Below are 27767 nucleotides of genomic sequence, written 5' to 3'. Positions count from 1 at the left end.
ACATGCCATGATGAATGGATTATATCCAGCTAGACTTCTATGGTCAATGTTCTCCTCATTCTAAATCACTTCATGTGCAGTTAAGATGACCTTCCTTCAATTATTAGCTTCAGCAAGCCACTCCCTCAGCCCTCAGAGACTCATGGAATAATCCTTTAAATCCTCCTGTTATGGGTCTGATGTTTGTGTCCCCCAAAGTTCATATGTTGAAATCTAATCACCAATATAATAGTATTAAGAGGTGGGGGCAGGAGGTGACCTAACAGGTAATTAGGAATTAATACCCTTATAAAAGAAGGCTGAGAGAGAGCCCTCAGCCCATAGACCATACGAAGATGGAGGGAGAAGATGGCTATCTACACACAAGGAAATGAACTGTCATCAGACACCATACCTGCTAGTGCCTCAATCTTGGCCTTCGCAGCTCCAGAACCATGAGAAATAAATTTCTGTTGCTTATAAGTCACCCAGCTTACAGTGCTTTGTTACAGCAGCCCAATGAACTCAAATGGTTTCTTTGGACTAAACGGGTTAAAGTGTTCAGTGCTCAACACAGAGCTCATAACACACTAAGTGCTCTGGAAACATTGGCCATTATCATTCCTGCTGTTACTACAAAAACAAGGACCATTTTCTTTGGCCTGTTGTTTTCCTTCACACTCTTTCAGATTTGCTACTTACAGGGTTAGAATGCAGCACGGTGAAGAACTCTGGGCTGATGAGGAACTTCACGGGGGGAGACTGTAACAGCAACGTGAGCCTGGATCTGGAGGTAGAGTGAGGCAGGATGTTCTCCCGTCGGAAATCTAGACAGGGCAGACCACAGAGGCTGTCAAGGAAATCTTTCTATGATGGGAAAACTATCTACTCACTTCAGTCTGTATTTTAAAAGAACCACAGGATACCTACATTATGTGCTACCATTTTAATCCCCCAATGCTTTTTTCTTTGCCGTAAATTCATACATAAAACATGACTGTTCTTAATTACACTAAAATTCAGTTAAGTAATATTTCTAGTCACTATTAAAATTTTAATGCATTCTTATGTGTTTTAAATGATCTGATTCTTTTTCCAATATCCCACAGATCAAGAAATTAAAGTAATTTATATTCTACTTGGGTTTTGTGATTCTTTTCTTAATATTAACTAGAAGCTGAGGATTAGAAGAGATTTCTGGTGAATTCTGTGTTTTGAGTTGGATTACCAGATCTTACTGAAGAGAAAAAGTTCTCCAAAAGAAAAGCCTCATCTGTTGGGAATCCTTATTTGTTTCTTTTTTGACTTTTATGAAATTACAAAAACAAAGGCCAAAGCTCTTACCTGCACTGGCTTGGTGAAAGTCAGCTTCCTCCCCCGCCCCATCGATAGCATTGGTATTTTCCTCAGGCCTCTCATTGGTCATGGTTCTGCGGATACTCTGATATCTAAAATCATGAGCCTAGAGTTACATTCCAGCAGTTACATTCTTCAAAAGATGGGACTCAACTGCTCCCCAAGAGTCTAGAATTTTTCACTATCTTCTCAGCTTCAACTGTTTCCTCCTCTAACCCCCATTCCCTGGACTTCTTGGCCATCTGCTGTTTAAATTACACTGCATTAAATTTCTTCTGTCCATTGTTTGGGGACTATTTTCCTGGCAAATTAATAATACTAAAAAAATTCTGTGGCCCTTAACCAAAGAAAAGTAAATTCCTATATCGTTAAAGGGAAAAAAACCTTTATGTTCCATAGCAGTTAATTCTTGAAAAAGAATAACTCATCTAAAAAGCTTAGATTGATAATAATGAGAAGCCACAAATAAAGATTCTAGAGACTAGAAAAGATGTTTAGCTTTAAATAGCAAATATATATGTTCTGCTTTACTAAAAATCAAGGCTTGGGCTGACAAAAGAGGTCATATTTATTTATTTGTTCTCTAGTTTCCAAACAAGGTATATATGTGGGTATTATTATTATTTTTTAATCAAGAGAAATCCAATTGAAGTCTGGGAATCAAAAGAGGTAACAGCTACACTTTAATGACAGGACACCCAAAGATCAAAGAGACAACCATGTCTTCTACTTTGTGCCAGGTAAAAATTAGCCCAACCACAAAATACAACAGTCACAGCAAAATGCTCATCCTCACCGCCGGTTCAGCTGCTCCATTTGCTGTATGGAGTTAGATCTCTGCAGCACCTGTGGGGCTGGGGGAGCTGTCGGTCGCTGCCACGTTGTGGTTCTGTTTACGTGATCCACGTAGAAGATCCTGCCGTGGCTGTCAATGCGTGCCTCCCAGTCTAAATAGCAGTGAGGCACCGAAAGGAATTAGGAGGAGGAGCTGAGACCATTAATGGGGTTCATTAAGTTCAACATATGTTTTCTTTCTCTGACATGCTATAATCTGAGACTAATAACATACATCTCACTGCACTATCCCATAGTTCTCCCCAGTCCATTCCAGAATCTGTTGTGACTGATTATTAAGCTGGTATTATCCTGTGCGTATAATACCAGTACCTTAAATAATCTTTAAATGTAGAGAATCTTTCCAAATTTGCCCACTATGCTCACCCTTCACATAAGAACCTCAGCATTTAAAAAATATATGTAGTTGGTTTCATTTCACTTCAGATATTCACATCAAAATGGGTATTGATGTTTATTTTCACCAAAAAAACTGATTTCTCCATATCTTTTCTAGCTTCAATGAAAACCTCATAGCTGGAAACTTCCACATGCATATTCACGCACAATTCTAGTAAATTTAGTTCTCAGGAAAAAATAACTAAAATAACTATGCTCGCCTAGTGATGAAACAGTATCATTATCTACAAACTTCTATTTGCACTTTTCCAAAGAAGACTACATTTTCAGAGCAAGGGCAATTTCTTGCCTTCCAACTTCAAATAAACATAACATTTTAACAGATTAATTTTATTTATTTATTTATTTATTTATTTATTTATTTATTGAGACGGAGTCTCGCTCTGTCGCCCGGACTGGAGTGCAGTGGCCAGATCTCAGCTCACTGCAAGCTCCGCCTCCCGGGTTTACACCGTTCTCCTGCCTCAGCCTCCCGAGTAGCTGGGACTACAGGTGCCCGCCACCTCACCTGGCTAGTTTTTTGTATTTTTTAGTAGAGACAGGGTTTCACCATATTAGCCAGGATGGTCTCGATCTCCTGACCTCGTGATCCGCCTGTCTCGGCCTCCCAAAGTGCTGGGATTACAGGCTTGAGCCACCGCGCCCGGCCCAGATTAATTTTATTTTTAAGTGTGTTAAATCTTTCTAGAGAAATATACAAGTGAATGTTCAGAAGGCAGACTGGTCTTCAGAGTCAGACACCCCACCTTTGTGACTCTCTAAAAAGCCATTCCCCTACTGAAATCCACAGAGCATGAGCTGATCTTTTCAAAAGGCAAAATTTTGAAACTTATTACACGTGGGAAGGGTCATTTACACAGGAAACATGAAAACAGCAGAAATCTATTCTTTAGCCAGGAAAGTTCTTTATGCATTTATATTTTTGTGTAAGTTATTTTTTGAAATTAATAAGCATTTTTCTCCTGACACATTCAATTATCTCAAAACTGTCCATGTGATCACATGCTTATCAACAGACACAGTAAGGTTAATCCTGGAGACCAGGAGAAGGGCATATTTTCTCCTGACCACCTATGGCATTTGCTCTGTAAGGGAAGAGGGCAAGTATACCAACAGAGTCCTTAGGAGGGTTGGAAAGACCTGCATAGTAGAGATCAGCCTGCACCAGACCATCGCTGAAGGCCATCGCCTCAGTTGGGAGCAGAAAGACATCTTTTGTTGATCTAAGCACATTGTAATGTATGACAAATGGCAAAAGAAAGAGGAATTGGGCTGAACAAAAGCACCACACAGACAGTAAACAACTCAATGCCATTCATGCTCCAAGGTAACACAGACTCTTCCATGAAACAGCCTGCCAAATCTGAATTCTTTGGGCACTACAGTCCCATCAATAAGACATTTTCAAAAGACCTCATGCTCAGCTTGTTGATATGCTCACAAATAGCAAGTACATTAAAGCATCTTCAGGAACCATTTTTCAAAACATTTTTCACCGTTTTGCTCTGCTCCTTGCATGCTTTTCCATCTCAAAGATTCTGGGAACCAATTACCCCTATCTCATTCCTTTCTCATTAGAGTCAGGGCAATTCAGGCACATAGACATCAAATCAAATGCACATGAAAAGAAACGACCAATCCTTCTCCAAAGAATGTTTACAGGAGCCCCAATTTAAAAAATGTAGAATAGGTCAATTCAGGATAAAAAAAAATAGAGACCAACTAGACAAACTAAAGGAAACAGAGAGAGGAGATGCTGCCAAACTCCCAAGATTAGATTATTACTAAAATTTGGCTCTCAATTTTCTGGCAGTTATGGCAGAAAAGAAAACACATTGTTGCATACTTTCCATTTTCTGACAAAAACAGTGAAAAAAAAAATTCTCAAAGATGGAATTTTTTCCTGGAACTAACAAAGTAGGAATTTACTAAGTGAGGTATGACTGTGGCTTGCTTGAGGTCTATGTGTAGCAAAATGGCGAGGTGGAAGAGAGAACAGCCAAATAAATGTGTCTTGCACATAGCATGTAATAAATGAAAAAATAATTTAAAATGACACAACGCCACAAAAAAGAATGATTCTTGTATTCACCTTCCACAAAGGCCAGTAATAGCCTTAATTTATAGTTCAATAAAGACCTTTCAATGTGCAATGGGGAGAACAAGAAAACAAGGACCAAAAATTTGCTTTCTAAGGTCATGGAACACTGAATGCATATTAACATTATCCCTATCAAATATTGTATCTTCACACTGATGTAATTACTCAAGTCCCCATAAAGACAAATTCTATAGTGCCGATTTCAAGTGAATGCTTGGCTCTGAAATCAGGAAGGGCTGTTATGCTATTGGTTTATCCATGAAGTACACATCCACTTCTACCCACACTGTCGATATCATTCTACCCAGGCAAAGGCAGCAGAGGTGCCTGCAGGAAGGTTAGCTCTCTGTTGTATCTATCAAAGTCACTTCATTGAGTACAACTGCTCCAACATCTTATATGTCTTTATATGGGGCCTGGTTTGTTTTTGGTATAAGAAAGCATATGAAAACTCATTTCATAGCCTCAAAGTTTCTTTCAGATAGACAATGCTAAAATGAGATAGGCAGTTAGAAGACTGGGGACTTAACATTTACTTCCTTGTCTTGCTACATTGTCAAATAGGTTATATAATCAGGGTGCAGTGAAAATGAGAGCAATGTTTTTTTGGGGGGGGGTGTGTCTGTCTGTGTCTGTTCTGCGCTGAACTGGGAAATAGAAGGCCTGATATCTGGCTGTGGCTTGTCACACTTTCACTACAAGACCTTAAAAAAAGTCACTTCACCTCTATGAATCACAGTTTTGAAAAATTAGAGGACAGAATCAACTGCAAAGGTCCCTTCCAGTTCTAGTATTCTATGAATCTATAAAATGATACTAATTTTATTATATTAGGTTCAGCAAGAACTTAGCAACATTTTATGTCTAGGCTAGCTTTAAGGGCCAGGAGCTTTGAGTCCCCAAGGGACAGGGCTCCACAAACAACTGCCAATCCTATTTTAGCCATGACGGCTCCAATGTTATTGTTGTGTATACTAGTGTTCCACATAATATTTCATTTGCACAAATAACGTCATGACAATAATAAGGTTTGAAAACTATTACCTAGAGAAATGTTTCTCAAGGCAGGTGGGACTCTGACAACATGTGCCAGAATCACTTTGAGGATCAATAAAAATGCAGATTTCTATGATGTGCCCCAGGTCTTCAGAATCGGACTATCCGAAGCTACGGCTCAGTTATCTACATTTTTTTTTTTTTTTTTTTTTGAGGCGGAGTCTCGCTCTGTTGCCCGGGCTGGAGTGCAGTGGCCGGATCTCAGCTCACTGCAAGCTCCGCCTCCCGGGTTTACGCCATTCTCCTGCCTCAGCCTCCCGAGTAGCTGGGACTACAGGCGCCCGCCACCTCGCCCGGCTAGTTTTTGTATTTTTAGTAGAGACGGGGTTTCACTGTGTTAGCCAGGATGGTCTCGATCTCTTGACCTCGTGATCCGCCCGTCTCGGCCTCCCAAAGTGCTGGGATTACAGGCTTGAGCCACCGAGTTATCTACATTTTTAACAACCTTCTCAGCTTATTCCTAGACACACTAAAATTTGAGCAGCACTGACATAAATGAATAATAACTTAAAACGGTAGCTAATTTGCTGGACAAACCCATGAAGCAAATGCTAGATTTCTCAGAGACCATGAAATGGAGGCTCACTAGAAACTTAACCTCAGTGGCTGGGCACGGTGGCTCACACCTGTAATCCCGGCACTTTGGGAAGTCAAGGCGTGTGGATCACCGAGGGCAGGAGTTTGAGACCAGACTGGCCAACATGGTGAAACCCTGTCTCTACTAAAAATACAAAATTCAGCTGGGGGTGGTGGTGCATGCCTATAATCCCAGCTACTCAGGAGGCTAAGACAGGAGAATCGCTCGAACCCAGGAGGTAGAGGCTACAGTGAGCTGAGATCATGCCACTGCACTCTAGCCTGGGTAACAGAGTTGGAGTGCATCTCAAAAACAAACAAACAAACAACAAACAAACAAACAAAATCTAAACCTCAGCCTAAAATCCAGGAGCAAGTGTACTCTTAGACACTCTAAGACTTAAATATAAATAGGCTCTTTTAAGTGGCTGGACATTAAGGGAAAGTCAGAGAATTAGGAAGTGGGTAAAACTACTCCAAGGCTGCTGTCACTGCACTGGTCTCCTCTGCAGGGAACAGTGGCAGATAGAAGAGGTAAGGTCATTAGAATTTTCAGTTTTTAAAATCAACATATGCGGGAAGGGGGTAGGATTGTTCCTATGATCCCTCAGCTCATCTCATCAGCCTTTTCCACTCCCTTCAAACCAGACCTCGGTCTCCACTGCACCACTCAGCTCATGATCAGATGAGCTGTGAATACATCTCAGTGGATGCTGATATTGGGAAGTCAACAACTAAACGGCATGAATTACAACATATTAGAGGTGGGGAGGGGGTGGGCTATGGGCAGGGTTTTGAATTGGTTATTATTGGATTTAGTAAAATCAAGCACCTGAATGTTGTGAAGTAAATGTATAAATCCACTATAAAAACTGCAATAACCACAGGTATCATCACCAAAATGACGAGATGATTAAGTTATAATGAACTAAAGGTACTTTCAAGGAAAATTATAAGCTTTGTGATAAATGACAGATGACAGTGTTTAAAAGATTTTTTTTTTCTTATTTGAACACTCAAGGAAGTAAAATTCCATTTGTATAAAGCATAAAAGTAGGCTAAACTTATCTATGACTTTAGGAATCAGAACGGTAGGCCCATTTCCCCATACAGAGTGGCGGACAGTGATTGAAACGGGGTACAAAGGGGACTTCTAGAATGCTGATGGTGTGGGCTGCCATGTGTGTTTAGTAGAAAGAATTCAGCAGGCCGTATGTGTTCTTTTCTGCTATTTTATTTGAACAAAAAGTTTTTTAAAAAGTCAAGTAGTTGCATATTCAGCACTTTAATCTTCACTTTTTAATAAGGTAGTTTTTTAGATTGAAAGTATCCATTTTCTTCTCAAAACAAAGTTGTAAGCTTAGAGAATAAGAGCCCCTAACCCTAAACATAGTAGAAACTCTAAGTTTAGATTAATTACACTTTTCAGATTCACTGCATGGTCTTAAGCCTTCATTTAAAAAAACACTTTAATAATGAAAGTGTACAACCACACAAAAATGATGAACATTTCCCTATAGTTGTCCAGAACTACCCATTTGAACCCCTCACGTAAGGAATAGCCTAGTCCTAACAACATGCAACATCTTGGATCCTATCAGAGTCCACTAACCCAGACTGTTCATCCTGATTCTAGTCCTATTCCTACAAAATCTACCATTTTGGGGGAAAAACGTTTATACAACAATTCCATATTGTCTCCAATGCAGCAATGGGTTAAGTCACAATTACATTGGAATCAATAAGAGAAAAAGAAAATAGTTTTTCAGAGGGGCTGGGCTGGTGATTCTTTTTTCACTCATCTTAATGCTAAAAAGACCAACATTTGTCATGCCAATAATATTCTAGAGGGCTCCAGCCCGGAACTACCTCTAGCTGCCAGGACCATCAGTAACATCAGAATGAGAAGATACAGCAAATTCTTAAGGCATTCTGTGCATAACTGAGTCCAAGCCACTTCCCTGGGAGGCTCTCAACAGTGTCATGCTGCCTCCAAGGCCTGGAACTTTCTTATTTTTTACGAATCATTAGAATATCTCTCAACCAGAGCTGGAGTTACACAAGCCACAAGGCCACAGTGCACTCTGTGTGGCCTAAGGCAAGAGTAAGATTTTGAGAACCAATTGGTAGATCACCGTCACTGCTGATCAGTCTTAGTACTAAGTCCAAGATCTGTTTCCCTTCTTGAGACGGGAGAAATAAGAATGGAAAAAGAAGAAAGCAAACAAGTAAATCCCTGAAAATATGATGAAAAGGAGCTAAAATAACAACAATAATAATGATAAAGAAAAAGAAAAAAAAGAATCAAGCCCAGGCACAGTGGCTCACGCCTATAATCCCAACGCTTTGGGAGGCCAAGGTGGGAGGATTGCTTGAGGCCAGGAGTTCAAGGCCAGCCCTGGCAACATAGTGAGACCCCTCTCTCTATAAAAAATAAAAACATAAAAAAACCAGTCAGGCATGATCATGCTCGCCTATAGTCCCAGCTACTCAGGAGGCCCAGGCAGGAGCTTCACTTGAGCCCATGAGTTTGAGGGGCCGTAGTGCACCATGATCATGCCACTGTGCTCTAGCCTGGGTGACAGAGCAAAAAAAAAGAATCAAGAATGGCGGCCACCAAAGCTCAAACTACACTGCTTCAGTGGCTTGTCCCCAGGGTAGAAAGAAAGTGACCTGCACAGAGAGGAAAGGCGCTGCTGGGTCTAATACAGATGCTGAATACAACACATCTATCTGGACCACAACGTGTTGGCTCAAACCACTGCAGCCACTTCCCTACTAGGTGAGCAGCCTCCTTGAGGAGCGCCTCTTTGCATAACTCTATCCCAGAGGAAGAGAAAGCTGAGCACTTTTTGAGTCTTCTGGTGGGTCTGACCTCAAAGCACTGCAATATATTGAAGCTTCAGAGAAACCCCCAAACCCTTTGATGTGAGGCATTGGTGGTGCCCAATAAATAACATACCACCATGTAAGCCACCCTCTGCCTCAAACCAGACCTTCAGGATTTACATTCATCTACCCACACAATAGGCCCTTCCCTTCCAATCTCAGATCAGAATACCTGTTAGAGGAGAGGGAATATCTGAGACTCTGTCTCAACTTTTACTTGCATGAAATCTTAAACAAATAACTTTATTTATCTAGGCTTCAGTTTCTGCAACTATAAAATAAAAGAATCAGATTAGCTGACTTCTATGCAACAACCTATAAATTACAGACAAGACCTGCTTCACCTACCTCGCAAAATTATTGAAAGAACAAAAAGGTAAAGGAAAGCATGCAAAAGCGTGCTTTGTAAAGTGTAAATCACCGTAAAAATGAAGTTATAATAACTGACAGTGTTAAAAATCACAACTGTTAGCCTTAAAATTCAGCCAGGTCATTTAAGAGATGGGCCAGTCTGCACGATCCAGCCGACACCCCTAGCTGAGCCTCAGAAGCCACAAGACACCACAAAGTATAGATGCCGCAGCTGCAAGTCAGATGTATGGCCAGAGGTGGTAGCAGAGTTCTCCAGTTAGAAAAGGAGGGCAGGGACCTAGCTGAGGTGAGGACAGACAAGTAGCAAGGGCAGCCAAGCGATTACCACTGTCACAAGGACGAGACACACATGGGAATGGTTGACAGAGCTGAACAGCAGTCAGGTATGCTCAGACCATAATCCACAACCTAGCCATGAGAAGACACATCCCCAAATGTGCAAGTTGCTCGGTCCCATAGCACGAGTGTATGAGTGTATGAGTGTGTGTGTGTGTATAACTAACATTTTTAGAGGGTGGCATCTTTACTTCTGAGTTTTTAAAATATAAAAATTCTGTTTATATTTTACAAAACAAAAATGTTATTTACTAAGCATTAAATAAATTAGCACAGAGAAGTGTTTCTTAGAGGGCACACTGTCGAATTTTGGGTGGGACCCTTCTTAGTTGTATCAGACTGTCTCACCATTGCAGGATGTTTGATACACTGGCCTCCACCCACTAAATGCCAGTAGCACCCTTCAACCACGGTTACACTGAAAGGCCACCCACTCCGCCTCAACTCTAAACATCGCCTAGTGGGTGGTACCCCCTGCCACCACTGAAAACCTCTGAATAAGAGGGAACACTTCTTAAGAATTTTCCTCCTGTTTGTCAGTCACTGATTAAATACGATGAGTCATTAAGTTGCCTTTACTTTTGCAAATACATCAACTCATTAAAAGCAGCTGCCAATTGCAAAAAAAAATTTCCCAAGATGTATCTACAGGTGTAATGCAAACACCAGTATTTAAACAATACATTGAGATATCACAAACAGTGGTCATAATTTCAGCAGGAAAGTAACTGTCTTTATTAAATACAATCAGGAGACCAAACTTATATACAACAAAAATTACAGCAATTGGATGTGGCTAGGAAGACGTGATTTATCAATGCACTTCTGCAATGCTCCTGTCCAACACTCTGAAACTCTAAATGACTATTAATCTGTGTATACATAAAAATAAAGCTCTCTCAGAACTCTCTCCCAGTGTTCCAAATTTGTTTTGCTCCAATTATACCTAAATATCTTCTAGGAACATTTTACTTTTTTGACTCATCTTCTCTCTAAGGGTTTACCAAATGTTTTATCAATAAGGAAGTTTTCTGTGGCCCTCTCAGGTCCCTGGGCCCCTCTACCTGCCTAAGATGACATAAGGTTAATTAATCTCACAGTCCATTTTATTTTAAACTGCTTAAACTATGTTTCCTATGAGTCACAGCCCTTAGTTATCCAAATAAACAAACAAGGGAAAGATCTGTGCCCAAAAGAATTTCAAAAGGATTAAGCCGATATTTTGATAAATTCTCCACAGTACCATTCAGCCCTTTTGTTGGTACTTGACAGACTAACCACTCAGAATTGTAACCCGTTAAATTCGTCCCCTCTCTTCTTTATGTCCCACCATTTTTAAAACACAGAGGAACCAAGATATCAGCCTCTTGTCGTGATCACATATAAGATGGATAAGTGGAGGGGGTGAGCAAGAAGGAAAGGGGTAAGGCAAAAGGGTGTACCTTCCAGTGTTTTTTTTTTTTTTTTCAAAGTAATGTTTACTAGGCTTTATCAATATTCATCAAAATGCATTGCTCTCATAGAGCTACATCTCTTTAAAGAACTGTTGAAATTTACATACGCGTTTACATTTCATCTGGATTATGATTGGCTGAGGGTATCACTCATACCTTTAACACAGGTTATGTAACTATATTCCAGCACCCCTAATCCTCTACCATCTCTCCTTTAAGTGCTAAGTGTTTTCTGAAAGTGAAATAAATGAAATGTCTTTCAAATCCCCAGGTAACTGTCATGTCCCAAATAAGTAGTAGACTAATTTCTGAAATTAACAATACTTCCCTGCATATCCCTAAGGAAAAAAATCAAAACCTTGTGCTTAATGATTTTAAATGCTGTAAGTGAACAGAAAGGCAGTATATTATATAGAGTGAGGTTTTTCTAAGAGAGAGTACCAATTTGTCTATTAGCTGATAGAACATTCATGCTGTGGTTAGGTGTAATTTTAAAAAATTCTGTTATGCACCCAATTTTCCAAAATATCTGGATCTACCTCCATTATTATAGTGTTTACCCCATGGGCAGCACAGGGTTTACAGCTGCCCTTTCTTTCAGCAGAATGGTGCCAGAGAAGAGTCATTGGCTTAGCACGTCCCAGACTACACCTGCTATGCCAAGTGGCAGCCCCCAGATTCCTTCCGCTTGAAGACCACGTATCCATGTTTTACGACTCATGGGAATGGGTCTGCCTGTCACCTTTCACCCTTTGATTAAGGTGGGCCCTTTTAAATAACAGGTCCTCACTTGGTGGGAGAGCCTCATCCACCCTCTGGTACCGGCTAACATCCTGGCGCACTGAAGGTAGTGATCGCAGTGGCTGGTGGCCGTTGGCTTGAGAACCTAGGATTAAAGGTAGAAAGTTACCAGATATTGTTTTCCCTTTCAGTATCAAAACAGACTCTATATAAAAACCTAACATAAATTCCAAGGCTAGTTTCTTTTCTCTGTTTAGTCTCATTTCCCATATGAGGACCTAGAAACAAAAGAAGAGAATAGGAGGCGAATGCTTAGAAGCGGGCTTCCTGAAGAACTGTCCTTTGCATGTATCCCTCCCCTCCTGCGGCTTCCGTTTCCTCATCCCTCACCCACAATGGCCTCTGTCCTGGCCATGCACTAATGCTTCAGGGTCACACGGTGGCTATGATATAATGAAGGAAACAAAATAAAAAAAAAAAAAAAAGAGGAGGAAGAAAAGAAGGGATCATGTAGGTAGAAAAATAAACTACAGAATAAGAAAATCATTCCTATTTTTGAGTTATGCCAGTCAGACATATGAAATTGCTCTTTGATTTTTAATGCATCCTTATAGGGCATTTTAAAGGAATCATTCTAGAGAGCCGCATTCACTGAGAGTACTACAAATTTCAGGTGTAAATTTGTATCCTTGGATACAAAAACAGCTTATTCTCCAAGTCAGAATGCATCACCTAACTTAGTAGACATTATTAAATTGTAGAAGACAAAAACATTACCTTTGATGCATAGCATATATTAATCTTCCACTGTGAAATTTTAGAAAGGAGTGACTAGGTGTTTCTCAAAACCTTTGCAGATTACACTAAGGCTGAAGCTGCCAGCCTGTGTGGTTGTGTATCTACAGACCCAGGTTCCAAAAGAGACCCATTATTTAAGTGTGAAGACTGCTGTTTAACAGGCCTGTTACTTCAGCAGCAGCAGAGCCATTTTTTAAAAGAGCATTGAATTTGGTTTTTTTTTTTTTTTTTTTTGAGACAGAGTCTCGCTCTGTCACCCAAGCTGGAGTGCACTGGCCAGATCTCAGCTCACTGCAAGCTCCGCCTCCTGGGTTCACGCCATTCTCCTGCCTCAGCCTCCCGAGTAGCTGGGACTACAGGCGCCCGCCACCTCGCCCAGCTAGTTTTTTGTATTTTTTAGTAGAGACGGGGTTTCACCGTGTTAGCCAGGGTAGGGTGGTCACGATCTCCTGACCTTGTGATCCGCCCGCCTCGGCCTCCCAAAGTGCTGGGATTACAGGCTTGAGCCACCGCGCCCGGCCAGAGCATTGAATTTGAACTCAAGCCCATCTGGACGCAAATCATGCTGCCTTCTTCCTAGCTGTGTGATTAAGTCCCTCGGTCTCCCCACTCTGAAACAGGAGGCCTAATATAGAGGAAGGGTTTCAGCTGCCCACACATTTGTTACCTGTTTCCTTCTCTTCCTGGCCCTGTTTTCAATCGTGACTCTCTTCCCCTGCTGAACCTCAAGGTGAGGAATTCACGTAATATGCAACCTGCGGCCTTGTTTAGATTGAGGGGAAAACTACAGAACTTCTATTTGCACAGCTACGCTCGAGCCAAAAGCCACAGTGATGTCCATATCCTACCTCCAGTAGCGCCCTCCTCCTGGGCAGTTGCCCCTTCACAGGTGCCTTGGGCCTCCCCAGCACTGCCCTCTTCTTGGGGAGGGCTCTCGGCAGCAGCTGCAGCTCCCTCCAGGCTTCCCCTCCGCTGCCAGACCTCCCCCAGCTCCTCCTGGTCAGGTACAGTGGCCGATTCTGCCCCTGGCCCTTCCTCCTCCCCACTGGGCACCTGTACCACAGGTAAAGAACCAGCAGTGCACACGGAATCCTGCGACCCTTCGGCAGGGCCGCTGCTGGTGGGCTCTGCTGCACAGGCTCCGTCTTCCTCCTCCTGAGAAGAAAAGGCTGGGGTTTCAGGAAACCGTGCACTCTCAAGAGAGGAGCAGCGCGTCTCCACAGAGGACAGCTGCGTGGTCACACTCTCATTGCAGGAGCTGTCAGCGCATTCCAGGTCACTCTCTCCCTCGGGCCTGGTGCTGGCTTCGCTCACACTCTCTGTCCTGGCAGGATCACTGGGTTCTGTTTCAGAGGACACCTGGGAAGGCTCGGAGCCCTGATCGAGAGACTCGGTCTCACTAACGGCTCTTCGGCTTCCTCCTGATGCATCAGAAGTCCCCGTGTCTGCCCCACTTGTGGGCTGATCTACCTCTTGAGAGCCACACAATTCAGCACTGGCCTGGTCAGCACTGGGTTGAGACTCTGGGCCGCCTTCACCTTCCTCTGGGGTTGGGCCTGCAGGTAAGGAGCTTTCTGCAAGCTCTGGAAGATTTTCTGGCTTATCCTCCAAGGAAGCGGCTTCGTGTGTGGAGGCTTCCTCATTCTCAACAGGGTTATCCTCCAGCTTTGTCTGAGATGTCAGGCTTCCATCATCAGCTCTGGATGCCCTGCTAAACATGATCAGGCCTCCCTCCTCCTCCAAGGAAGATGGGTAACCCAGGTCTTGCTGGAACTCGTGATCTTCTTCATCTGAGTCAATATGAAGCATGGCATTGAGTCTTGTGTCAGTGGGAAAACTACTCCTCAGTTTCGGAGAGGCACCCATGGACCTCTCAGAGCAGGTCGCTGTCCCTGGCCTGGAGTGGCCGTTGTGTTCGATAGCATCTAAGTAATCATTGAGTGAATCCTGACGTCCTCTGGGAGGTGAGGTCCTTGAAGAAGTGGAGGTTAATTCCTCGGTGTCTATTTCCAGCGTGGAGCTAGTCCTGAATGAATGTTTGGGGGCCCCATCGGCAGCACTGTCCTCAGAAACTGGCCCATTAGAGCACAACTGGCTGTCGTGATGGCTCCCTGGCATGTCCTCGTCATCGGAAGGGCTACCTAAGTCTCCATTCACAGAATTGACTCCAAGTATTGTGCCAACAGCTTCTGGAGAGGCATCTGAATGAGAAAACAGCATTTCTAAAAATTAACTAGAAATAACAAATGAACGTTTTATGACCTACTTGCTTTGCCACCATTCAGTTCAAAGAAATCAGTCATTCCACTGAGGGCTTTCTACTGACTTGCTAAGATTCACCACTCACTACTAAACGAGGAGACTGCTAGTCAGTTTGGCACAGGAGCTAAATATGTTAGTATGGCTGAAAACTCTACAGCCCAGTTTCAAAATGTAGGCATCAATCTAAGAGACATTTTTGGGCAAACAGGCTTTCCTACTTGCTTAGAAAATTTCAGCAGGTAATTGTTTGACAGCTATTTTACTTTCAAAACAGAACAGGAATTCAATTCTGCTCAGAAGCAAACTGACAATTGAGTTAGGTTTAACAAGTTTTTCCTATAGCAATGTATTCATACAGATATATTGATATCTCACCTTCATGAACAGAAGATGTAACCTCCACTTTAAACTGGAGGTACCCACTCACGTGGTCAGCTGGAAGCCTTCTGCCAAGGTTGTAGCTGAGCATCTGATCACTGTAAGAAGAGAAATGCTTCTTTCATCCTGACTACACTGGAGTCAGCCTTCGCCTTCTTTCCACAGGCCACCCCCCAAATCCCTCCTATCTGTCTTAAAACTTTCAGACTCACAAGAACATTAAAGTCTCCAAGCACATTATAGTCCAATGTAATATTATTCATTCACACAAATGGAACACTTATAAACCCAGGGATAAAAGGAAATGTTGCCCTAAGAAAAATTATTATTAAGAGCATAAGATATCACACACTATGTGAATATTTTTACAGACACTGATTCACTCTCTCACTTTTAAGGGGTGACCAGGAAAAGGACATTTTGAAGGTCATAAAGGAGTTGTGAAAGGCCTCAAGTTTTACGGGTTTTTCGACTCGGGTATAAAAGGGGAGAGGGCCTGTTTCTTCAGCATTTAGCACAACAGGAAGCTGGTTCTAAAAGGACACTCGCAGCTAAGGATTATCACCCAACACGGCACGTAGGGCACTGTGTGATACCCTGAAGAACAGGAGCTGGGAGCTAGGGGAAAGAAGCACAAGAACACAAGAAGGAAAGGGCCCTTCATACCCAAGATAGCAGCCCTGGCTCTGTGACGGGGAGAGGGCCACTAAGCTCTCCTTCCTCGCCTGTAGAGTAAGAAGGCTGGAGCTGCTGGCCCTCCCTACTGGGGAACCTGGCCTATCACTGATTCTCAGGGTGCCTTGTAAGCAGTGCTGATGGGATGGTTGGCAAAGTCAGATGTGCCACTATGGTGGGGTCATATCCCAGATCTGGAAGCAGGTTCAGTTTTTGCCTCTCCTGGGCCCCGGGCTCAAGGCTGCCTGCCTCCTCAAGGATGGAGTTGTCCTTCTGTTTCAAGTCTGACTCTTTATCAAAGTCAAATGCAGTCATTTCATTTTCTTGCACACAAGCAACAATCTTATTCTGAATTAAATGACTTATTCTTTTTTTTTTTTTGAAGTCTTGCTCTGTTGCCGAGGTTGCGCAGGCTGGAGTGTAGTGGTGCGATGTTGGCTCACTGCAACCTCTGCCTCCGGGTTCAAGCAATTCTCCTAGCTTCAGCCTCCCGAGTAGCTGGGATTATAGGCGCCTGCCACCATACCCAGCTAATTTTTTTGTATTTTTGTAGAGACGGGGTTTCGCCATTTTGGCCGGGCTGGTCTTGACCTCCTGACCTCAGGTGATCTGCCCACCTCGGCTGACCAAAGCGCTGGGATTACAGGCATGAGCCGCCGTGCCCGCCAACCTATTCTTAATTAAGGAAAATCATCAAAAGGATAGTGCCAAATCACTCCAACTCTGCCCTCTAATGGCTATTTCAGAAGGAAGATACAATGTTTCTTCTATCTACTATTTGCTCCACTGTACAGTTTAGAGCCTCTAGTCACTGATGCATTATTAATTTGCATAACTTGTTTTTGGTCTTCTCTATCTCCTCAGTATGACTTACTACTTTACTCACAACTTACAGAAAGCTCACAAAAAGAAAAGACATTAATTACACATTAACTAAATTTTAAGAGTATGTCAATGAATAAATTTTAATTGCTTGAATGAATGTATATGTCTAGGAGTTTTATTATAACACTTCCTCAAGTCTAGGTCTTGTTTTAAATGGCTCCAAACAAGATTGTTTCTGTTTTTCAAGAGTAACAAGTTCTCTGGATGGAATTAATTGGGATAAGATAGGCATCAACCTGACCTTAGAATTCTGCCCTAGGGAGAAGGTTTTATAAAAAATTCCAATATACTGAGAAACAATCAAACACTGAGATTTGACACTGAAATGTTAATGGTGGGTACCTCTTGAAAAAGATAAAGATGCAAAAAACGTACATAATTAAAATAAACTACTTTTTGTCAAGTATATTTTAGTAAGTGTAAGGACAATTTTATTTTTAAAAGAATTGTGTTACTACTTCTTACCAGTCTGAAAAGTCCTAGGAGTACCAAGTTGCATTTCATTTTTTCCTATACGAACTAATCTCAACAAGATCCCCAAAGGTAAGGGCTGATTACCCAATAGCTTGTCGCTCCAGCAGCCTCTGGACTGGAATGGTTAGTTTCCCCAGAAAACGCTTGATGATGGGACGGCTCTTGGCAAATTTGTCTTTAATTTCAATTTCTAAGACATCAGTAAGAAGTGCAAAAAAGGAATATTTCTGAAAACACAAACAGATAACATGCTGGTTTAAAAGAAAGACAAATATGATACTGTATCATTTTATTTGTATAGGAAATGGTATCTCTTAAATTCTAACAACATAGAGTTCCACATAGCTAGAAATAGCTGCAGCTACTGTCAATCCTTTATTCACACAGAAGCATTAGCATTCACCATGACTAAAAAGCAGCAGTCAAGGATCTGTATGACAAAAGAAGCCCTCTCAGTCAATCATGCAGCCCTTCCTAGTTTCACAGTCTTAGGAGATGTTATCAAATATTAAGTTATGCACAATGCAATTTTAGTACTCTCTACATTTATTGTATCTCAATTCTTTGATATTTAATATCTTGTTATAGAATGGTTTAGAATTAACTAGTATATTTGATTGACAATTTGAATTCCTAATCTCATGAAATTCTGAAGTTGCAAAACATAAGTTTAAAATACTCCTCCACTTAGTGGTTAAAATAGGAACATCTGCAGAATACTGTGGTTTCCCTGATAAATGTTAAAACAATGTTTAAATGGAATTTTTCCTTAAGTTTAAAAGGCACACAGGGTTATTTCTTTCTTCTGGGACAGAAAAATAAAAGTATGAAGTTAAGACAGGTTTTGTTGTTTTCATTTTAAGAATGCCACTGGGGAAATTTGGATTGGACATTAACAAGATATAAAATAAATACGAAGAGCTTTACTCACTTACAGAGACTTTTACATATATTATCTTCACTTTATCTTTACAATGATATAATTTTCTTTTTAAAGATGAGAATCTCAGTATAAGTAAATTATGGTGCCAGGAATCTAACCTAAATTATTTCACTGCTTCCCTGAGAGTATCCATCAACTACAGTGATGTGAATAGTGTTAGCCAACTTTTCACTTAGGTGCCTCTAGGTTTATCTAGTCATAACAATTAAGGTTTTCCAAAGGCCCATGCAATTTGGCAGTCTGCTTAATGGAAAAAAGTACTTGCTTAGAATAAAAAAGCCGAGTTTAAGCCCCACTTCTGTCTCTGAATACCTAGTCCCACACACACTTTAAGCTTCAATTTGTTAATCACCAAAATGAAGACATAATAATCTCATCCTTGTGCCTCCCTTTCAGGCTTGCACTGGTGACATGGTCAAAAACTTTGCAAATATAAAATGTTAGGAAAATAGTTACTGCTTGTTTCATTATCATATCTATTATGTGCCTTCTGGAATCATATTGAGATATATTTTTATTTCTTCTAGGCTTTGAAATGCATTAGACTAAGTGGTATGCCCTTAATAGTTTTTTACCATGATAGATCATTAGTAGTTTCTTAAACCAAGCGTAAGAATACAAGCAATATTCAATATCCAAAACCATAGGAACTGCCCAGGAGAAATACCTTGCTGTGTTGGCAAATAACTGTATCTTTTCTCCAATTGGTTTTAGATCCCCTGAATACCTCTCTCCAACTAAATATTTCTACAACATTGTTAGAACATATTGTTGTCATTAAATATTGAGGGTATGATCTAATTAACTGTGTAACTCCTGTGCCAGCCCAGAAACATTCTCACACTAGTTATGTAAAACATACCTCAGATCTCTGAGAAATGGAGAGAGAGCTCAAGCTTTGCTCACTAGATAAGAAGTGTCTGTTTGTTCATTCTCTGACTTTCCATAGTTCAAATGAGAAAACCCTTTGCTTGATTTCACTGATATGGTGCACTAAGATGACTGGTAGCATACTGTAGCTGTGAGGAAGTCTAAAATACCATCAACACAATCTGGCTTCACGCAGGATGATGACTCCTTGAATGGCTCATCTAATTAACGAAAATCTAGAAATTCATAAAACATTTGCCAAAGCCCGTAGAGAGAGAAATTCCTTTAATTTGTGCTAAATGTATGCTACAACAAAATATCAAAATTTTAAATAAAAACACGATCAGTATTGCTGATTTTTCCTTTTGCCTCAGGTCCCACTAGGACTCTACAAGGCAATGTTACTGATCCGGTCCTTACTTCAAATTTTCATATTTTATTCATCATGAACTTTTTGCATTAATTGTGAATTTAAAAAAACTGCATTAGGATCTTTATTTTAACAACTGAGTTTTTCGGAGGCTCCTTAAATTGTTCCCCTGAAGTGACAGCTTCATTTGTCTTACCTTAAACCTGGTTCTGGAGAGGTGGGAATAGCTCATTCTCATTGTATCCCATTCCCGACAGAACCCCTAGACACTTCATAAACAACCTGAGGATGCAAAAGTCCCGAGGAAAGAGACAGGCTGGGCTGACTTCCTCACTGACAAGTAGGAGACCCCTAGGGATCATCTTACCTCTCGGTGCCAAATTGGATTGGTAGTGTTACTGATGATAGTAGACCGTCTCTCCTGCCCATGGTGGGCACAGGTGGGGAAACTGCTCTTCTTTCCTGGCTGAATTGACATCTTAAGATAAGGGTCAGGATTGAAGAACATCCCTTTCTTTAGCCCAACTGCCCTAAGATCTTTAAAGAAAGAGGAAGAAGGAGGGAAGGACAAAGAGAAAGGAGGGAGGGAGGAAAGAAAGGAGGGAGGGAGGAAAGAAAGGAGGGAGGGAGGAAAGAAAGGAGGGAGGGAGGAAAGAAAGGAGGGAGGGAGGAAAGAAAGGAGGGAGGGAGGGAGGAAGAAAGGAGGGAGGGAGGGAAGAAAGGAGGGAGGGAGGAAAGAAAGGAGGGAGGGAGGAAAGAAAGGAGGGAGGGAGGAAAGAAAGGAGGGGGGAGGAAAGAAAGGAGGGAGGGAGGAAAGAAAGGAGGGAGGGAGGAAAGAAAGGAGGGAGGGAGGAAAGAAAAGAGGAAAGGAGAGAACAAGGGATAGAAGAAGGAAGGATCCATATGTCCCGATTAAAACAAGCAGCTCAAAGACAATTTGTTCTTAAATAAACACACAGGAAGCTCTAAACAGAAACGACTCAGTAACACAATAGCAATATTCACACTATTATTGCTTAGATAGGTGAAGACAAATGGGTTATGGCAGTAATTTCAGCAGAGGGGTCACCTAACAGGCCGCATAAGTGAAGCCAAACCTTTAGCACCACCTCACATTCCTAAACTGACTTTTCAGTTTTTCAGCTTCCTTTTGATTCCAACAGGTGCACCTTCACCACCTTTTTCCTAGGGCAATGTAATTCGACAACCAGAATCTCAGACAATGTCTTTTTTGTTTTTTTTTTTTTTTGAGACGGAGTCTTGCTCTGTTGCCCACGCTGGAGTGCAGTGACGCGATCTCTGCTCACTGCAAGCTCCGCCCGCTGGGTTCATGCCATTCTCCTGCCTCAGCCTCCAGAGTAGCTGGGACTACAGGTGCCCGCCACCACACCTGGCTAATTTTTTTGTATTTTCAGTAGAGATGGGGTTTCACAGTGTTTGCCAGGATGGTCTCTATCTCCTGACCCCATGATCCACCCACCTCGGCCTCCCAAGACAACATCTTGAGGGAAATACTTAGTAAGCAGTTCACTGAAAAACATGTTCCTTCATGAGAGAAAAACGAGTCTTCTACATATACATAGAACTAAGTTTAATGGGAGATGAAACATCAGAGCATATATCCATTTGTACCACATTTAAAATGTCATATATATTCCATAAATGTGACGAATGTTAGGGGAAATGTTTTCTGAAATGTAAGTGCTACCTGCTATTTCAAATAGCCAGTAAAGTAACTTAAACATTTGGAGAATGTCCTATAACTCACGTTAGATTCACAAATTGCTGTTTCATACTATATGCTGCTAAAAGTCCTAGCCAAAGTCCATTTAGTGAGAAGACTGTATGTTTTTCCATGGTCAGGCTAAGAGACACAAACATGTCAGGAAATAAAGCTGGCTCCACTGAGTCTTCAACATTTCTGAGAATATTGGTTTGAATAAGATAGGCCTGGGACCAAAGTCATCTTAGAAAATGCTGGAAGATTAATCTAGGGAAGTTCTGAACACTGTGGTTCAGAGAGAAATTTTGCATATGGGCCCTGAACCTCCATAGACCTTTGGATTACCCAGATCAGCTGGCAAACAGACCCTGGATAGTGACCCTAAATTATAGGAGGTCACCAGGGTCATCCCACACAAGCCCATTCCTGAAACACAAGGTCTTTCTTAGAAAAACAGAATTGGCCTGAAATTGCCCATAGAGCCATATTCTTGAATGAGTGCTCCCAGGAGGTGGCTCACCAGTGGCCCACAAGAACTTATGGCCCAGGCACATGTGCTGAAAACACTCCAGAAATGTCTAATGACACATACCTGGCAGTAGAGGGGCAAAGTTTGATACATCTGCAAATATTTAAAAATTAAACCAAGAGCATCTTTTTTTTATTTTATTTTTTTGAGATAGAATCTTGTTCTGTCACCAGGCTGGAGTGCAGTGGCATGATCTTGGCTCACTGCAACCTCTGCCTCCCAGGTTCAGGCGATTCTCGTACCTCAGCCTCCCAAGTAGCTGGGATTACAGGCGTGCACCACCACACCCAGCGAATTTTTTGTATTTTTAGTAGAGACGGGGTTTCACCATGTTGGCCAGGATGGTCTTGATCTCCTGACCTCATGACCTGCCCGCCTTGGCCTCCCAAAGTGCTGGGATTACAGGCGTGAGTCACTGTGTGCATTGAGAATGCTGCATGAAATATATAGTAAGATCTTTGATCTGAAAACCAGTAGGAGAAGGAAAAGACGGGTAAAGAACTAGATAGGCACTTCAGAGAGGCTGCCATTATCTCATTAGCCTTGCAATCCCCATTCCTGACACTTCATAAACTACTCATTATTAAATGCAGAATTTGCATCTTACTGTCAATTTAATGATGCTACTTTCACTTGGTTTTCTTCAGCAGGGAACAGCTTTGAGAAGAAAAGGCAATTGCCACATTTATTTTCTTGCCTTTCTTGATTATGTTCCCCTTGAATCCAGACAGAAGAATGAAACTCTTTATGTATTAAATCTATGCCCAAAAAAGGGATTTCTTTGTAGTAAATGAAGAGTAACATAGACAGAAATGAATGCCACAAAGTCTGACAGAGTTAAATAACTCACAAAAAATATTCCTTTGAACAAAAAGCATTCCACCAGATGATTAAGTCACTGTAATAAATAATATCACTGTCAGATAAGCCTGATACAAAATTTTTCCACAATGGAACACTGTACAAATAAATCTTCCTTAATAAATACAATAAACTACCAATCATTTGTAATCTGATTATTTGGTTCCCTTTATCCATCTCATTTCTGATCTTTTCTTTTCTGTCTTTTACATATGCTATTGCTCACAAATATCCACACCATGTAATAGGCCAAAGAAGGACTCAAAGTCACAAAGGTTTGACGTGTTAAATATCCTAAGTAAAGCCTTATTTGGAGCACGTTTAAAATATTAATGAAAATACATTTTTAATTTTAGCTGTAAAATTCAAGTATTTGTGCCCCTACCTATCCACATATAATCAACAGTGGAATATTTGCAGGCAGCCATTCTATACTGCTTAAATGCTCTCAGATAAATATTATCATCCACTGTCAGTATGCTATAACCAGATTAATTTTTTAGAATTAACATTATAGAATTGGTTTCAGCTCCTTGTCATTTCTGTATACTGTCTGCAAATGTCTGGCTATACGGTAAGAAATAAAACAGATGTTAGGTAGCTAGCCTCCATGTGGATAGAGGTGCGATGTTGGAAGAAATGTGTAAGGAAGAAGCATTTGGCTGTGCCTCAAAGCTTGCTTCCCACTTTTTAGGAAAATGTCCTAAGATTTTTAACTCACAGATGGTCATTCTCACATAGTCAGTTAATAATATCCCATCTGGAGTCAAAACCAATAAGCGTGTGTCATGCGATACAGATCACCTAAAAGCATAGGGTAATAATTTTAAACTAAGAAACCCATGGTTTGTATCAAAACATCATGCAGTACACCATTAAAAAAACAATTTTTACCAGTCAATTAAAAAAACAAAAACAAGAAACCCATGGTGTGGTCATACTCTAAATTTTCTGAGCTATTTGGGTCGACAAATTGTTTCTTGCCTATCATCAGGGATTTCAGTAGCTTCAGACCCTCAGTACCGTGAAGGTTTAAAGCACAGGTGTACAGCCAAGATGTTTTTAGGAAACAGGCAGATAAGAGGGGTAGGGAGATAGTACCACAGGCATGGTTATTTTTAGTGCCCTTCTACAAACCTAGATATTTTTTAAACCCTGATGGTTCCTAACAGAACATATTTATTGGTCAAACTAGAACCATAAGTCACTAGTTTACAGCTGCTGAGATTCACCAGAGAAGCAAAGCAAAAAAGCAAGCTCATATGGGGAAAGGAGAAACATGCAAAACCAAACACAGATACTCAGAAGGCCATGGGCCAACAGTGAACTGATGTGTACACTTTAGTCATATGTGGTAATTATGCACTGTGGAAGCGTCTGTTTCAGGATCAGGTCTTTTAACGCTCACTCTCACAACATGTTTTTGTTTGTTTGCTTGTTTGTTTTTTGCAGTCAAGAAAAGTGGATCTAATTTAAATTTTGGAAGTACAACTACAGAAAAATGAAAAAAGACATTCCAGTGAAGGAGATCCATTAGACTTTATTTTCTATGTATTGTAGTGTACTACAACACAAAAAAATGAAAACAAAACATATTCCAGTGAAGGAGATCCATTAGACTTTATTTTCTGTGTATTGTAGCATGGTTATCTGTTTTAAAAGTCTATTTCAAATACGGATTTTCTTAGAGTATTCTTGACTTTATGACTACCAATTTATTTTCTAAAATCAGTGCCTTTCAAACTTTTTCGACAGTGTCCTATGTATGAAATACATTTTACATTGCAAACTAGTACACACAAATATAGGGATGTATATTATTGTATATGAAAATTTTCAGTTTGTATAAATTGATGCTTTACCCAAAAAAATTCCCTTCAGTGGTAAACTCTGACATTATTCTTTTTTATAAATTACTGATTTTAACTAAATCAAACTTACAAACTGGAAATGAGTCCTGTCTCATAACTTGAAAAGCAGTGCTTTACTTGTATGGTAAACATACAAGCAATTTGACAAGCCAAAAATAATTGGCTTATCCACTTTCCAATTTTTATGTGTATTCCTCCGCAGATAAAGAAGTATATTGGGTTTTTTTCTCCAGTCTTCAAACCTTTCCTTTTTCTAGCTGAAGTAAGAATAAATGATTTTCAATAATCAAAGCTCCTCAGTGTGGTTAGCACATGTTACGTTGCAGTTTTTTTTAAAGTAACTATACATAATTATACAGACTGTCTATCGCCAGAAAACTTGGTAGAAGAAATAATTTCTGAATTTATATTAATAATTAATTTACCATGGTAAGAGATATACTTGAATTTTCAGAAGTATGACACCCCAAAACTAGTTCACATATCATCATATCATATACGAAAGTCTGTAGAAATAAGTGACTATTCATACCTTCGAAACTGTACATTTTCAAAGTGAATGTCACGTTTAAAGACATTCTTACCTGACAATGTAAAGCTAACGAGTTTTCGAGAATGCAGGTTTCCTGAAGCACCTCCCTCCATGCCTTCTGCCCCCATCTGAAAGGAAAAAACATGCGTCTGAAGTTTCAGAGGCGTATGATGCCACTGGATCTGTCTAGGAAACCATGTATGTACCCAGATGCAATGATTTTTGCATCAAACAGGTATTGTATCATGTGTCCTTTCATTTCCAAATGACACAAATGTTGAGCAGAGACACAAATGCTGATTCTGGGAGGAAAGATTAAAATGTAATCTTTATCCCAAATAAAAAAGATATAAGCTTAAAAATTCTCAATAACTATGAATCAAACTAATTTATGTCCTTTTTTCCCTTTGATAAGAATATAGTTGATTTGTAGTAAATATATTACTATTACTATACTAAATGTTATCTTTAGTTAAAAACCAAATATCAAGCTCCTTCAGATTTGTTACGAAAATCTAGAATAAATGAAACAATTGGTTTATATCAGACCTACCTGTGTATATAGAATTATCCTCTCTCGTCAAGTATTTCTGAAAATCCACATGGAGTCCTATCTCCCTTGTAGGCTTGTGTTCTATTATGCTGCAGGTACATGGCACATGCTATTATAATTAGCAATAAGAAGAATTTGCAGTGCTATTATACTGATAACCTCTTCCTGAAAGCTTTTGAGTAAATTATACCTCACAAGAAGCCAGTAATTTATAAACCACCCAGCAAATTTAGACCTTTCTCTCAATTTATGTGCAATTAATGCACAATTTGTAGTACATTAGGAAGAAAAACCTTCATAATACTCTGCAAAAGAAGTCAACAATACTGTAAGAGACAGAATTGAAGGCAGAATATACCCAAATGTGGGAAATAGAACCATGTTTTAATTCTGAAGTTTAGATTAAATTCTCCTGACAAAGATTCTTTCCTTGAGCAAACTTGACTCAGGCTCTTTGGAGTCCTCTGCTCAACTAGGCAGGCCTTGGGCTTTTATCTCCATCCTTATAGAGTTTAGTTTTAGCAAAATCCCTGGTAAATCAGTTTAGAGTGAATCCCCACCCTCAATATGTGACCACCCTTGATATCGGATCAAACTCCTCATCTCCCACCATCCTCCATGCAATAACTGATCATTCTGGCCCGCCTTCAGCAAGAATTCTATTAGGTCAGTTTAATAAAAATCCCCCTATGCTCTTGGTAAATTTCCATCTGCCAATCCCTCCACTCCAACACCCCCACTTTCCCTTGTTATATCTGGAATTGAGCCAATTCTATAGTGAGTTCTCTTTTCCCCTAATGCAACAGTTCCTGACTAGAATTTGCTTTTACTATTTAACTACTGTCCAGGTCTGATTTTTTTTTTAAACTTTTTCTCCACTTTATATTTGCTGCACTCCCCACACTCCTATAAAAATCACATACCCCCAGGAGATAAAAGTCATCACTAATCCAAGCAAAGTTGAGAAATTCCATTCAAATTTTGAAGTATAAATTTCTACTGCCTCCGCTGTAACTCCTGTACTTTAGTCAAACTATTTTTCATGCCACTTAACTGTATCCTGATTGCTTCACATGTCCTCTGCAACACACGGGGGTCCATCCAGGTATCTGTATTTCCTTCCATCTACAAATCCAACTCCTCGATCATAGAGTTGGCTCTCAGCAAACACAGGTGGTTTATTATATTGTATTGTACTCCACTGACTCAGCATTCCCAGATTAACTAGGGCAGAGGCAGCAGTACACTGGCCAGACAACAAACTGCTGTGGCCATCTCATCCTGCTTTCACCACACACTATGTTGGACTATGACTGAGACACACCCTCGGTAACCTGCCACTCCTTCTGTGCCTGGGCATAGGAATATATCCCAGAAACTGTGGCCTCTCCACAAATGGGCCACACGCCCCAGTAAGATGTGCCACCCCTCAAAACACATCTCTGTTGGCTATGGATACTTGTGCTAAATGAGTTTAATGAGGCTGAAACAATTTATAAACTGTCTTCATTTAAAACCTACTTGAAAATTATAAGAAATTATGAGAAACAAAAGAAAATGTCCTCTAATTCTTATTTTTCAAATGTAATTCACCCTCTGGTAAAATGTTTCCTGAAACAATTCTCAAAGAATTCACAGAAAAAGTATACTGCACAACAACTCTGGCAAAATGCTCATCTGAAATCATATCCAAATAATTCAATTTTTATCATTCATTACAATAAAGCCAGGAAAAACCAGGCATTACCATTAGATACAGGGACATTAGGGATAATAAACACATCTGCACTCAATGTTTAGAGACTGGCTTTAAAATAAACTCACTCCATAGATTCATTCCAGGAAAACCCAAAAACAAGAATGTCAACCAAGTGTTGAAACAATACATGGTAGTGAGTAATGGCAGCCTTAATTTGTCCCTGAAGCTGA

The 27767-nt window shown here is 40.5% G+C and overlaps 1 protein-coding gene across 2 annotated transcripts in view; it reads right to left on the bottom strand.

The window, feature by feature from the left end:
* HECW2 (HECT, C2 and WW domain containing E3 ubiquitin protein ligase 2) overlaps positions 1–27767 on the bottom strand; it is a 389957-nt gene that overhangs the window by 106278 nt on the left and 255912 nt on the right. For both annotated transcript variants that reach the window (XM_033230785.1, XM_033230786.1), the window contains 9 exons: positions 25338–25413; positions 20137–20306; positions 17671–17813; positions 15550–15650; positions 13761–15113; positions 12164–12259; positions 2132–2282; positions 1324–1427; positions 682–806 (listed from right to left, as the gene is read on the bottom strand). In XM_033230785.1, the coding sequence (XP_033086676.1) occupies positions 682–806; positions 1324–1427; positions 2132–2282; positions 12164–12259; positions 13761–15113; positions 15550–15650; positions 17671–17813; positions 20137–20306; positions 25338–25413 (2319 nt within the window). The remainder of the gene's footprint in view (positions 1–681; positions 807–1323; positions 1428–2131; positions 2283–12163; positions 12260–13760; positions 15114–15549; positions 15651–17670; positions 17814–20136; positions 20307–25337; positions 25414–27767) is intronic.

The sequence above is a fragment of the Trachypithecus francoisi genome, unplaced genomic scaffold (genome assembly GCF_009764315.1).
Source record: "Trachypithecus francoisi isolate TF-2019V2 unplaced genomic scaffold, Tfra_2.0 Lachesis_group13, whole genome shotgun sequence".
In the NCBI taxonomy this organism is placed as follows: domain Eukaryota; kingdom Metazoa; phylum Chordata; class Mammalia; order Primates; family Cercopithecidae; genus Trachypithecus; species Trachypithecus francoisi.
The sequence above is the reverse complement of the archived record's forward strand: the minus strand, read 5'-3'. Positions and strand labels throughout refer to the sequence as shown.